General features: G+C 40.3%; 1 protein-coding gene across 1 annotated transcript; it reads right to left on the reverse strand.

Moving 5' to 3' along the window:
- On the reverse strand, nucleotides 1-9,557 carry LOC128866251 (uncharacterized). Its single transcript, XM_054106835.1, has 5 exons — nucleotides 9,383-9,557; nucleotides 6,153-6,209; nucleotides 5,844-6,047; nucleotides 5,566-5,722; nucleotides 1-356 (listed from the first exon to the last, which is right to left on the reverse strand). Exons 1-5 carry the CDS (start codon nucleotides 9,425-9,427, stop codon nucleotides 127-129), a joined length of 693 nt encoding a protein of 230 aa, XP_053962810.1. The 5' UTR covers nucleotides 9,428-9,557; the 3' UTR covers nucleotides 1-126.
- Nucleotides 9,558-13,219: the final 3,662 nt, after the last annotated feature.

Raw genomic sequence — 13,219 nt, forward strand, 5'->3', positions numbered from 1 at the left:
TATTCGTACAACTTTTGCGAATACTACTTATACATTAAGCAAAGATGAAACTCGTTAATTCTAAATCAAAATTTATAATTTCATAAACTTTTCGCTCGCCACCACAGGATGTGGCGCCACTTGACTTCACGGCTTTAGCCAATTGGCAGTGGGCAGTGGCACGTGCGGCAGTGGATTACATTGAGCTGCAAAGGATTTCGCTACGTTGCAGTTGTGGTCGTTTTTCCACATCTTGGCAGGACAGTTAAGGAAGGTCTCGGCGTTTACACAACTGAACATTAAACTGGCAAAAGGTGAGCAGCCCATCGGTAATTTGGCGTGCGTTTTGATACCCACAGCTTCCAAGTGACCCTTGACTGTTGGCAATAATGAAAGAGAGAGAACAAAAAGGCACGTAATAGTGAAGGATCAATGAATCGACAGTATTGTGCATAAGCAAAGACACTTGTTTTTTATAAGTTAAATATTACTGTACATTTTTAATTAAATTATTTTTGTAAAAGCGATTAAAACTAGTGCCAAAATTGCAGAACAGGCGCGAATAATCGTTAATTTAGTTTGCAAACCTCTTTTTCTTAAGACCCTATGATCAGAAAGTACCGGGAATGTTTAATTTAAACGAACCGCACACGTGGGAACCGGTCCATATTTTTTTCTTATGTTGGTAGGACTGTAAGACACACATCTGTCACTTTTAAGCGCCATTAGTGTCTGCCTGGCGGGTCGGAAATGTGGGCAAACAATTCTTGGATTTTGCATGATGATAACGCGCTATCGTCCCAATTGTGCCGGATTATTTGACCAAACACCAAGTAAATACCATCGCGCAAGCACCTCATTCACCTGATATGGCCCCGTGCGACTTCTTTTTGTTTACCAAGTTGAAGTTACCACTTCGTGGAAGGAGATTTCAGTTGATAGAGAAGATCAAAGAGAATGTGATGAAGGTGCTGAAGGAGCTGAAGGCTATAACTTCGTCGGCCTACCAGTGGTGCATGGAGGACTGGGTTAAACGTTGGCACATGTGTGTTGCTTTAGACGGGTCATATTTTGAAGAGAGATAAAATAAATTTGCCTGAAATTTAACTCTGTTTGGTTTTACTTAAACATTCCCGATGCCTTCAGTTAAATAAGTTTTGTGATATTGTTTTCCGCAAGTTAAAGTAAGCAAGTTTGCTTCAGAATAGTTTTTCTTGCCTCTATCCTCGAATAATTTAAAAGGACTTATATTGGATTTCAAACAATTTAATGTTGTTGTATGTGCGGAGGTAGCCGCAATTGAGGAAGCAGCAGTTTGATTGCTCACTTCGGTAATTACTGTAGATGATGTAAATGTCTACTCCGACAGCCAAGCGGCAATTAGGGCTTTGGGCTCGTTGTTTGCGCGTTCGAAATTAGTCGGGGCATGGCTTGAATGACTCTCGATTGCATCCGAATACTTCCATATCCGGCTCATTTGGATTCCTGGTCCCAGTTGCATAGAGGGAAACTGCTGGGATGATGAGTTGGCTAGACAGGTGACCCCAGCGACGGTTTCATCCTAAAATGAGAGGATTGGGATTCCCCTGAGAGCCTGTGTTCTACTCCTGGAAAGATGGCCTTTGCGTCAACTCAGCGAGTGCTGGACCAGCGTACAAACATGCTAAGTCGCGAGATCCTTCTAGCCATGGATAGATCGGGGGCGCTCGAGGGACCATCTAAGGCTAACAAAGCTGCAGCTCTTGAATTTGGTGGGTATCCTTATCGAACATTGTCCGTTAGGTGTCCATGCGATGAGTCTGGAATTGTCTCAAGCCCGTTCTGCAGAAGCTGTCTTGAGGACGAGGTGGAACCATTTCAACACCTTGTCGGTCATTTAGACAACAAAAGAAACGATGCATTTTGTTGTGGATAACAGGTGGAGAGGCAGATCTCTATGCGTCTGCAGCGACAAAAAGCTGCGCTCATGGTCTTAGACAGCCCCCCACCACATCAGGGGTAGTGGAGTATTGTAAATCCAGGCTGAACTATGTTTGTAGACATAATAGCCCGATGTTAACAATGGTCTCGGTAACGAGATCTCTGACACTTTAGCCAGAATGGGTTCTGAGGCCAACTTCCTTGGCCCGGAGCCCGTTCTGCCACTCTCTTCCGCAGCCATCAAAGCTACGCTTAGCAAACAGGTTACTCTAACCCACAAGCGAGCTTGGAAGGCTGATAGAAGCTGCAGATGGACAAAACTGATGCCCAATCGACTGTCGCAGTTCCTCCTGTCATTAAGCAGAGGGGACTGTAGGAGACTGGTTGGACTGATGACCGGCCACTTTCTGTAAGCAAAGTACAAGCATCTTAGACAGTGCACTCTGCGCAGTATGTGGAGAGGAGAATGAGACGGCGGACCACTTTCTGTGCGTCTGCCCAGCCTTCGCTCGATATCTTCGATATCTATCTACTCAGATATCTTCGGACTTAATTGTGTCTGAGTGCTATACTTGCTAGTTGTCTCGACAAATAAAAAAAGGGCTACCTGACTATCGGAGTATACCTGGATATTTCTGACTGTAATTGCATCTTTATTTAGCGCTAAAAGGCTTTTTTAATCGCCGAAATTTCAGCCTTGAATACGCTGCACTGATCAAGTAAACGAAAAGGTATATTGATGCCTATAGCATCCGAATAGACACCACCTCCCACTTGATCGTTGAGTTTAGAATCGTCGCCATATACACTGACCCCCTGTTTTCTCATGTTTATTATGCGATATTCCCAGTTCTCCCTGGATGGAAATTTGATCGTAAAAGGCCTGTCAAGGTGTAAATCCATCGAGTCATAAAAGTTAGTGGTAACCGGAATGCAAGGAAACAGCCTGAGAATGCGCGAATGCCTCTTGCCATTCATTTTAAGCTTTGATGATTCTCTCAATCTTAGGGCCACTTGAACGGCTGATTGTTTACAAAACAAGTCAATCGGCAATAAATGCAATATGACATTTAATAATGATGTTGGTGTTGTTGTCAGAGCCCCGCTAATACAAAGGCTAACTGCTCTTTGAATGCTGCCTAGCTGCTTGATCGAAGTTTTCTTCTCACGAGTTGACCACCACACCAGTACACCGTAGGTCAATAGTAATGAACTATCTTAGGGGATGTACCCCATTTTAAGCCTACTGCTCTTTTGCAGGGGTAAAGCGCTGTAGTAGCGTTCAGTTTCCAAGAAAGTTTCTTATCTAGGATTAAGCCAAGGTATCCTAGCACTATCACTAATTGACCGAACCGCACCGTTCAAAGGCGGGAGTCGGAAGGTAGGAATTTTATAGTTTCTAGTTAGGAATAGTTTCTTGAGAATTGTAGCATAAAAAAATTCTGATCTATCAGTAATAAAAATTTGTTTAAGCAAATTAAATTTTCTATTACATATTGATTGAGCCATTTCATATTAAACTTTTCGTATGTCTATGCAATTATTTTAAATTCCTAAAATTGTGGAAAAAATTTGTTTAAATATTCATGTTGTGCTATATATACAATAAATAAATATGAAATGTAAATTTCCGCAAATACAAAGGCTTGACTCTTGGACTACTTGACTTTTGTCATTACATTTGCTTATATACCTATACCAAAACCTTGATCAAAAAGTTTCCGGAACAACCGTCAGTTGACGTTGGAAGTTAACTTGTTTGTGTTCTGTTTTTGTTTTTGTTAGGCTACCACATCTGTAATTAACATCCCCACCAAACATTTTATCGACATTGCTTGACGTTTGTAAAAGTTACGTCGTCTTGAATAAATTTACCTCTGTGCGTGTTTTCGTTTTTTTACCGTTTTAAAAACGGATTTCAATTTGTAACAACGAGTTCGCATTAAATTTTCTCATAAAAATATATGCAATGGTGCGAAAACCTTAGAAATGTTGGGAAACTGTCTCGGTAATGATACTATAAACCGACGCCGACAGGCGATAGCAGAGTGGCATGAACGCTTCAGCAGGGATCGGGAGTCCACCGAGGATAATAAACGTAGTGGCATCGAAAACTGATGAAAACATCAATAAAATGAAAGAAAAGTTAATCAATAACGCAAATTAACCAACAGAGAGCTGGCAGAGGACTTGAACATTGCTTATGGATCCGTTGAGGTCATTGTAGTTAATGATTTGGGTTTGCGTCGTGTTGCTGCAAAGTTGGTCCCAAAGTGCCTGAATTTCATACAAAAAAGGTACCGAATTGATATCGTCAAATGATTTTGAAGGCCGAATTCGACCCAACATTCATCAAACGCATCATTACTGGAGATGAGACGTGAGTGTATGAGTACGACACGCAAACCAGACTCCAGGCGATTGAGTGGGGAGCTCTAAATGAACCAAGACTAAAAAACAAACAAGTCATTTCCTGTCAAAAAAGAAAGACGGTGCTCACTGTTTTATAGATTACAACAGTATTTTACTCCATAACTTTCAGGCAGTTAATAAAGGATTATTAGTTGTGCGTTATGAGGCGTTTACGTGAAGTGCAATTCGCCAAAAAAGAAAGGATCTGTGGAAAAACAACTCGTTGATTTTGAACTATGACAAAACACCGTCGCACCGTGCCGTGAGTTTTCCGTGAATTTTTCACCTAAACGAAACGAATACCATGCAACAGCCATTAGTGGGGTTCCCTTAAGAACCTGTGGTCTGCTCCAGGAAGCATGTACCTCGAGTCAACTCAGCGAGCGCTGGGCTAGTGTGCAAACGTGCAAGGTCGCGAGATCCTTCTGGCCACGTGTAGATTGGGAACGCTCGAGGGAACTCCTAAGGCTAAAAAAGCTGCAGCTCTCGAATTTGGTGGGTATCTTTACCGGACATTGCCCGTTAGGTGTCTATGCGATGAGACTGGGATTACTTCAAGTCCTCAAGACCGTTCTGCAGAAGCTGTCTAGAGGACGAGGTGGAACCATCTCAACACCTTCTCCTCAGCTGCCCTGCTCTCGTCTCGCAAAGATTTACACATCTAGGCTCTCATTTTTTCGCTACACCTGCGGATATAGCGGGCTTAAATATCATACATCTGGTGAAGTTCATCAGTAGCTTGAAGCGGCTAATTAAGAACGTAAATCGACCATTTTCGGTGTCGTCGTAAGTGCTTGGTCGTCATCCTCTAATTCCAAGGCTCCTTCTTCCCTCCCTTCTTCTTTCTTCTTTCCCCTCTATGGCCTCACAATGGACGAGTTTTGAATTTCTGTCCACGTGGGTCCCAAGCAAGGGCAGCCATTTAACCTAACCTAATCTTACCTAACAGCCATCGAATTCACCTTACGATTTTTCCCGTTTGATCGCACCAAAAAACCACTATGGGTCACGTGTTTCAACAGCCGAAAGGAAGTAGTGGGCTCTTATGGCTACACCGAAAATAGAGTTCGAGAAATGTTCCTAGAGTTGGATCAAACGCGGGCATAAGTGTGTCGCACTTGACGTGGAGTTCTTTCAAGCGGATAATACTACTTTTAAGGCATAAACTTATATTTTGGATTTTCTGCATATATTATCCGGGAACTTTTTGATCAAGGTGGTATGTGTGTAAGTGTTTGTGTGTGCAATACATACTATTGTTCAGGCAAGCCTCAAAAGAGCGCACAATCTGTGGCACAATATCCTTGTCTCCTTTGCTGACACTTTTGTTTAGAAATTTTTCGACATTGTCCATATTAAATTCATTCTCGACCATAGAGCCTGTCTCACGGTACATACACTCCGCATAGCACTGCAACGACGAAGAAATAGAAATTCAAAGTCACTTTCAATGAGTTGTTAACTTTTGACTCTGTTTGGTTAAGCGTTATGATGTACGTGAGTGGCAAGAAGGAGCGTACAAAAATACCTACAACGTGGGCATAAGCGGGATATTCAACTGCTGCTGCATCCGGATTGTTTTGATTGTTCATGTTTTTGTTATTCTCAGTTTGCTTGCTCCCACCGACCCCATTCATGTTTGCCATTTGCGTTGTGAGCTCCTTTATATAAGCACTGCATTTTGCAGGTGCGTCACCCAAGTTTATTTCTGGCATGCGGCAGCAACTGTGAATGTCCTAAAAAGCAGAAAAGCAAAGAATGTCCGTTATTAAATTGAATTGAAGAGATTTTGTGCTTAAGTTGTTTGTAGTCAAGCACATCGTTGTGGTCAAACTACTTACAAAAGCTCCCAAATTCGGTGGTTCCGAGCAATTGAAAGCCGCAGCGTGAGCGTAAGACTGAAAAAGGAAGAGGAACATGGAATTTAGTTGTCTATTTCGGGAAATTCTTGTAATTCGAGTTAAGGAAATTCCTTCATATTGAAATTCAAATTAAATAAAACAGCCAAATAAGTGCAACGGAGCAACGGAAAGGTAAATTCTTTACTGATATACAGGGTCCGGTACTCGAAGCGTAACCAACATCAGACCGCTCGCGCAGCCGATGCACGGGCATTATTCGTTTCTGGACCGTCGCAAGGCCACAGTCAAGGCAAAAGGTGGTTACATCGAGCAAACGTAAATTGATTCTTAATTTTGTATTATTTTCACACATTTTTTACTTTCAATTGAATAAAAGTAATTTTCCAAACTAAATTGGTCATTTTAATTGGTGCCGGACCCTGTATGCACCCGTACAGTTATAAGTAGGTATTTGGACTATCAAAATGAGCATCGTCTAATGAATCATTCAATTTTGTTTGTATGTAAATAATTTGTTCAGCAAATAAAAACAATGATTTGGACTCGTTGTTAAATAGCTCCAACTAGTACCAGGTGGCGCAAAATTAATCACCTTAAAGTCATCAGTATGACGATAGCTTTCCTGGAAAAGTAATACCAATACGAATGGTTTTTTTTTTTCCAAAACAAAAGCAAAAAGAAAGTACAGTCTTTGTAATAGCGCCGTGATCGCCGGAACTTAGAAACTCTTTGGCCAATTTGATCTAGCAAACGGCATTGCATGGGATTGAAATATTTATTAGACGCAATACATTCAATAAAATCTATAGTCACCACTATTAGCTATAATGGCTTCACATCTTTGAGCCATATTTCGAGTTGATTTCTGCGATGCCTGACAGACCCTTTCTCGGCTCCAAAATCAGCGGAATTTGCCTTAATAACTCTGCAACTGTCCATATTTGTTTCTTTAGAGCTTTTGCTTAACTATTTCCTACACATTTTCAATAGGGTTGGCGTCGGGCGACTGTGAAGCTCAATCCAACAGTTCAATCCCCTTTTGCTGTTTCCACTCTGGACATCTTCAACTTCGATACCCGGGATCGTTGTTCTCTTGTAAAACCCATGGTTGGCTAATTCCTTCAAACATCTGCACAGCAGATGGCAATGATACTTTTTGGTAAATCCAAATAAACAGCCAAATCCTTCTTTGGAGAAGCATCGACGTACGAGTATGCATTCCCAGACTATCTACCCATTTTGGTTGAAGTGACAATGCTACTTGCACCCCGCAGTTTGTAGGTTGACCGTTGTCACTCTTTTATTAGACCGACTGTATTTTACCATCTCTGTTCAGAGGCGGCCTGACATTACGCGGAGTTAGAGTACAACCTCGGCATAATTACTTAAAATTTATATGCTTCATATTTATTATTTTAATTTTTAAGTTCGGATTTTTTGCAACCGCCGACTCGTAAATATCAGGGGGAATTCTTCATCCCCTCATCACCGCCGTTGGAGCAATGAAAAGTGCAAAAGGCACCATAGTGAAGCTGCCCAAGAAAGGCGACCCGCGTGACTGCGGCAACTGGCGAGGAATAACCCTACTTAACACCATCTACAAAATTTAACCGTAATCATACAAAGCAGGCTCAAAGATATCGAACGCTCCTCAAGAGATTAGGTAGCTGGTTTTCGCCCTCACCGAAGTTGTGTTGACCAAGCCAACACACTTCGGATTATAGTAGAACAATCAATTGAGTGGCGCTCTTCGCTCTACATGATGGTCGTAGACTTTAAGAAGGCGTTCGACACTATCAAACGAGACGCAATATGTCTGGCACTGAGTAGAAAGGGAGTTCCCGCCAAGATGATCCACCTGATTAAAGAGAGAATACCGAATTGGCAGTGCTTCACAAAGGCGATATCAGCGATCCATTCACTACCAACGCAGGCGTAAGGCAATGTTGTCCCCTGTCAGCCCTTCTCTTCGCCATCGTCCTTGATGACGCCAGCTGACACCATGCATCTTGAGGTGCTGGACTTCACCGATGCCATCTGCCTCCTCTCTCACAAACTATCTGACATGCGAGCAAAGGCGGACAAACTAGTCGCGCTGGTCTCTAACACCATCACACAGAGGCTACACTGCTTCAACAAATGCCTCCGCAGAATATTCTGACCAAAAACCATCAGTAACGACTCACTGTGGAGATTAACGAACGAGGAACCCATCCTTAGGCAAATCAAACGCAGAAAATGGCGATGGATAGGTCATACATTGAGAAAACAACGCGATAGCATCACGAGAATGACACTGGACTGGTACCCGCAAGGGAGCAGAGTTCACGGTCGACTAAATACACTTCGTGAAGGTCGATGCTGCGCGAACTAACAGATGCACATTTCATAAAAAACCAAAAATTTCTGTCTTATAGATAATTGCATTTTGTTATAAAATAGTGCAAGTCTCAAGTAGTTGATTTTTGACAATTTTTTCTGCTGACGGTGCTGGGATTTTTCTTCCATATAAAAAAATTTGGAGCAGATGTTAAATGGAGAAAATGCACAAGACCGCGTGCGAAAACAATTCTCAAAATTCAATGCGATTTTTGCTTTACTGGAAACTTGCACTTTATAGCATCGAATTTTAATGATCTATAAAACTGCATACCCAAATTTTATCTAAAAATTCTATTTATAGAATTTGAAGCTTTTAAATTTTTGCTGAAAGTTCTGAGTAATACAATTTGAAGTTTTGGTGAAAATTTGCCGAATTTTTATAAATTATATACAAAGTGCGAAATTTTGCTTCATTTGGTAGTTATTGTAGTATGAACTTTTTTTATGAAAAAATTATTGAAATTATAAAGAAATAAATAGTCAAAATTTATTAATTTTACACTTTATTCTGACGCAGATGGAACTTTTTCATGGCGGAAATACACTCGGAGGTTTGTCACTGCCTACCAAAGAGCGACCGTCTTTAGGAAACACTTTTTCTATCAATTGGGCGCCAAGATTTCGGCCCAGCGCACTTCGGAATGGCAGTAATCTACCAAACCATTGGGATACGGCGGCCGCTACGGCGCTCGCTTAAGGCATCCTTGAATTAGTAGCCTCTTACTTCATAAACTTACCCTTTTGTATGGACTTATACAGCAGGCGTGATAAGTAGTTTTATATAAATATTGCCTGTATACCTTTGTTAAAATAATAAATGCACTTACAAGTAAGCACGCGGAGAGCACAACTAAAGTGTAAGTAAATTCCATTTTCCCGAGATATCCACTTTCTATTAAATTTGTTAGTAAAAATATTATTTGCAGTATAAAATTCTGTAAAACTTATGAATGAATACTAAAAAACAATTTTTTCAACAGCTTTATATAACCAAAATTCGCGCTCGACTCAAGGCAATAATTGAAAATGGAAATACCCGCAAGTTATAAATATTTTTGTTCTTATTTATGTACCTACATTAGGGTGTGTTTTATACTGATTTTTTTCGTCGAAATATAAATACATAGTACGCAAAGGTGAGGAATTTTTTTATCAGAACTTTTCGATAGGGTCGCGCCCAGCCTCTGAAAGTCAAAAAGTGGAAAATGAAATATGTATGGGCATCAATGGAATGATCGTGACACAACTTATTGATTGAAATGAAAAAGAAAACATCCAATTTTGAAACGGTTCGCCTGAATAGAAATATTTGCGTCCGTTTTTAATTTTACTTTTTGTTGCGAAATTGATTTTTTTGACTGAAGCTTTTTTTATTTATTTAAACTTTTAGTCAATTTGATCTTTAAAAAGATTTTTCATTTGCTATAGTTCGTGCACCCTAATGTCTTCTTATTTAGAAATATTCATAATTAGATATGTAGCAAAGTGTATGGGGTGCAGCGGGCAATTATTATGTCGCATTGAAAATATGTAAAATTGTATTCTATTTTATAATTTGAATAGGCGTCGTGGTTGCCATTGTTGCCGTGAAACCCATTGTGTCACTTGCTGGCTAGCACACACACACACACTCATAATTGATTACAATGTATGTATGCATACAAATATTTGCTACTAATCGTAAAATCAAAATCTGATCAAAATTATGCTGATGCGCTGAAAAAGGCTTATGTTTCAGCAGGTGATTTTAGTTTTCAAAGCAGTTATACAAGGTGAAGTCCAAAATAAACAAGACTGAGCTAAAATAGAAACTACAGGAGCTTTGTTCTGATAACTTGGAGTTTATTTATTCAAAATAGTCCCCTCTGGCCTCGATACCCTGTTTTGCGCGATCTAAAAGCTTTTCAAAAGGGTGTTTCAGGTCGGTAAAAACCGTCTGAATGGCCTCTATGGACGCAAAACGTTTTCCTTTCATGGCCAAATGCAATATTCCGAATAGGTAGAAGTCACAGGGAGCCATACCAGGCGAATACTGTGAGTGATTGATGGGTAAAATGCGATTTCTAGTCAAAAAATCAGTAACAAGAGTGGATCGATGAGATAGTGGATTATCATGCAATAAGCGTCAGCATAGATATCGAATCACAAGTGGACGCACACGTTGGCCAGATACGGGGATTCTGAGGTAGTTTTTCCGCGAAAGAAGAGGATTAGGATCCCCTTGAAAACCTGCACACTATGTACTCCTGGAACGATGGGCTTCGCATCAACTTAGCAAGCGCTGGGCAAGTACACTAACTTGTAAGCTCGCGCAATCTTTCTGGCCACGTGTGAATCGGAGACCTTCGTGGGATCTTCTAAGGATGACAAAATCTCAGCTCTCAAACTTTGCGGGTGCCCTCACAGGTCACTATCCGAGAGGTATTCATGCAGAGAGACTTGGAATTACTTCGAGTCCTTATTGTGTCAGCTGTATGGAGGATGAGGGGGAATCATCTCACCACCTTCTCCTTAACTACCTTACTCTTGCGGGCTACGCCTTGACATAAAAAATCGAATGACCTTCATCAGCAGCATGAAGCTCTTTCCTTTCGTCCCAGCGGTTTCCTCACAAAGGATGAACTTGATTTCTTTGCCCAAGTGGGCCCACTCTCTGTTAACGTTTAAAAGTTAACATTTAAATTTTTTAGTCCAAAACGCTTTAGTTTGCTTAAACTATTTATGGTTTCGTGCGTGGCTACCATTCGGAAGTGCACGGGTTCGAAACCCCGAGCACGAAATATTAGGTGATAAAAAAACGTTTTTTTCCAATAGCGGCCGCTCTTCGGTAGACAATGGCAACTCTTCGAGTGTATTTCTGCCACGAGAAAGTTCCCCAAAAAAAGTCGGCGACGTAAAACTCTGGATCCCTCCATTTGTGGAAAACGTCAAGACGCATATCACAAATACGAGGAGGAGCTCGGCCAAGTACCCAATAAAGGGTGTAGTAGTAGTAGTAGTAGGTAATTCTTAATTTAATTTATAAAAAAATATGGTTAACAATTGATTTGATTCATACATTAATTCGTTTAATATATTAAAATAAATAAAAATGTTTGTGACAATAACAATGTTGTCTGTCACAGCTCTTAAATTAATTAATAATTGAACTCTGCTAGAAGAAAATCTCTATAGTGCCAGGCTGAGTGCATGAAACCAGTTAGTGTTCTCCAATTTTGGCCATTTAGTATGCATATTACTTCAGCGTCGTTTAGCTTCTCTGCATTTAAGTATCTTTGTCTGATTTCCTTCAGTACAGGGCACCTTCCTAAGAAGTGGTACATGTCTTCTTCTTCGTTTGAGTTGCATAGTGTGCAAATTTTTAGCGCATTTCCATAAGCTATTGCATTCAGTTTTAACAAACCACATCTTGCATTAAATATTGTTGATATGTCAGCTAACCGCATATCTTCTCTAAAGTATGATTCTCCTTTTGAGTGATCTAAGTGTTTATATATTCGTGTGGTGCTTGATAGCGCTTTTTGTTTTGCCGTGTTTAAATTTTGTAGTCTAATGTTTGATAAAAGCTGGGTACAGCGATCTTGCCCGTCCGTAGCAGTTATATTTTCTTCAAGCTTTAGGCCAAACTTCATCCCTAAGTCATTGAGTTGTTTGAGCCAGAACACGTTTTTTCGTAATATGCACTGAGTAAGTTTGTGCGGGAGTCGACTGCTGTTGTATTTATAGATAGTTTTCCAAATATATTTCATATGTAGTTCTAACGAATATAAGTAGCTCTCTTCTACGTTAGTTTCTAGCGTTATTGCATAATTCGGGGTGAAGTCAGGTAATTTGAAAATTCTTTTAATAAAATACCGCTGAATAAAGTACTTCTTCGAACAGCGTATAACCCCAGACTTGAGCGGCGTATGTTTGTATGGCTCTGCAGGCAGTCTGAAACAGCTTCCATTTGGCTTTGTATGAGATGTATGGCTTAGCTAAGAAGTCGTTCCATGTACTGTTCATGCTAGCTTTTGCTGAATTATTTCTGGCTTGCACATGTACCACCATTTTTCTGCCTTGGCTAGTTGACCACCTTTTCTAAAGACCATCATCTCAGATTTGATTAAATTTACTTCCATGTTCCACTCAGCGCAATATATTTCTAGTTTTTTAATCATAGATTGCATGACATTAGGATTATCAGCTAAGAGAACAATATTATCAGCATATAGAAGAAGGCGTACATTTATTCCCTCAATCACAACACCTTTCAAACAGTCATGTAGATCATTCAGGTATAATGTGAAGAGCAAAGGTGATAACGGACAACCTTGTTTCGCCCCTGTACCGGTTTCAAAGTAATCTGATACTTCCCTTCCTGTCCAAACTGCTGTTCTCGCATTCGAATATATATTTTCTATCAGATTTGTTGTTTTGTTGGATACTCCCATCTATCGAAGTTTGTAAATTAATGGCCGCCTGGGTACCCTGTCGAAAGCCGCTTTGAAATACTCAAAGTATGCATACACTTTTTTGTTTTCGTTGAACTTTAAATGTACTATAGATGCATGATTATATACGTTATCCACCGTTGAGTAGTTTTTTCTAAAGCCGGCTTGAAATTCAGTGAGCATGTTAATGTTTTCTATCCAGCTTGTAAGTCTTTCATAAAGGGTGTAGTA

The sequence above is a fragment of the Anastrepha ludens genome, chromosome 6, assembly GCF_028408465.1.
Source record: "Anastrepha ludens isolate Willacy chromosome 6, idAnaLude1.1, whole genome shotgun sequence".
Lineage (NCBI taxonomy): Eukaryota > Metazoa > Arthropoda > Insecta > Diptera > Tephritidae > Anastrepha > Anastrepha ludens.

Excerpts from the sequence above, each read along its gene's own strand:
- LOC128866251 (XM_054106835.1), bottom strand. The coding sequence starts at position 9,427 with ATGGAATTTACTTACACTTTAGTTGTGCTCTCCGCGTGCTTACTT. Across the intron at positions 6,210-9,382 it reads TGCTCTCCGCGTGCTTACTT|TCTTACGCTCACGCTGCGGC; the intron begins GTAAGTGCATTT and ends TTCCTTTTTCAG. Across the intron at positions 357-5,565 it reads TGAGGCTTGCCTGAACAATA|TCAAGGGTCACTTGGAAGCT; the intron begins GTATGTATTGCA and ends TATTGCCAACAG.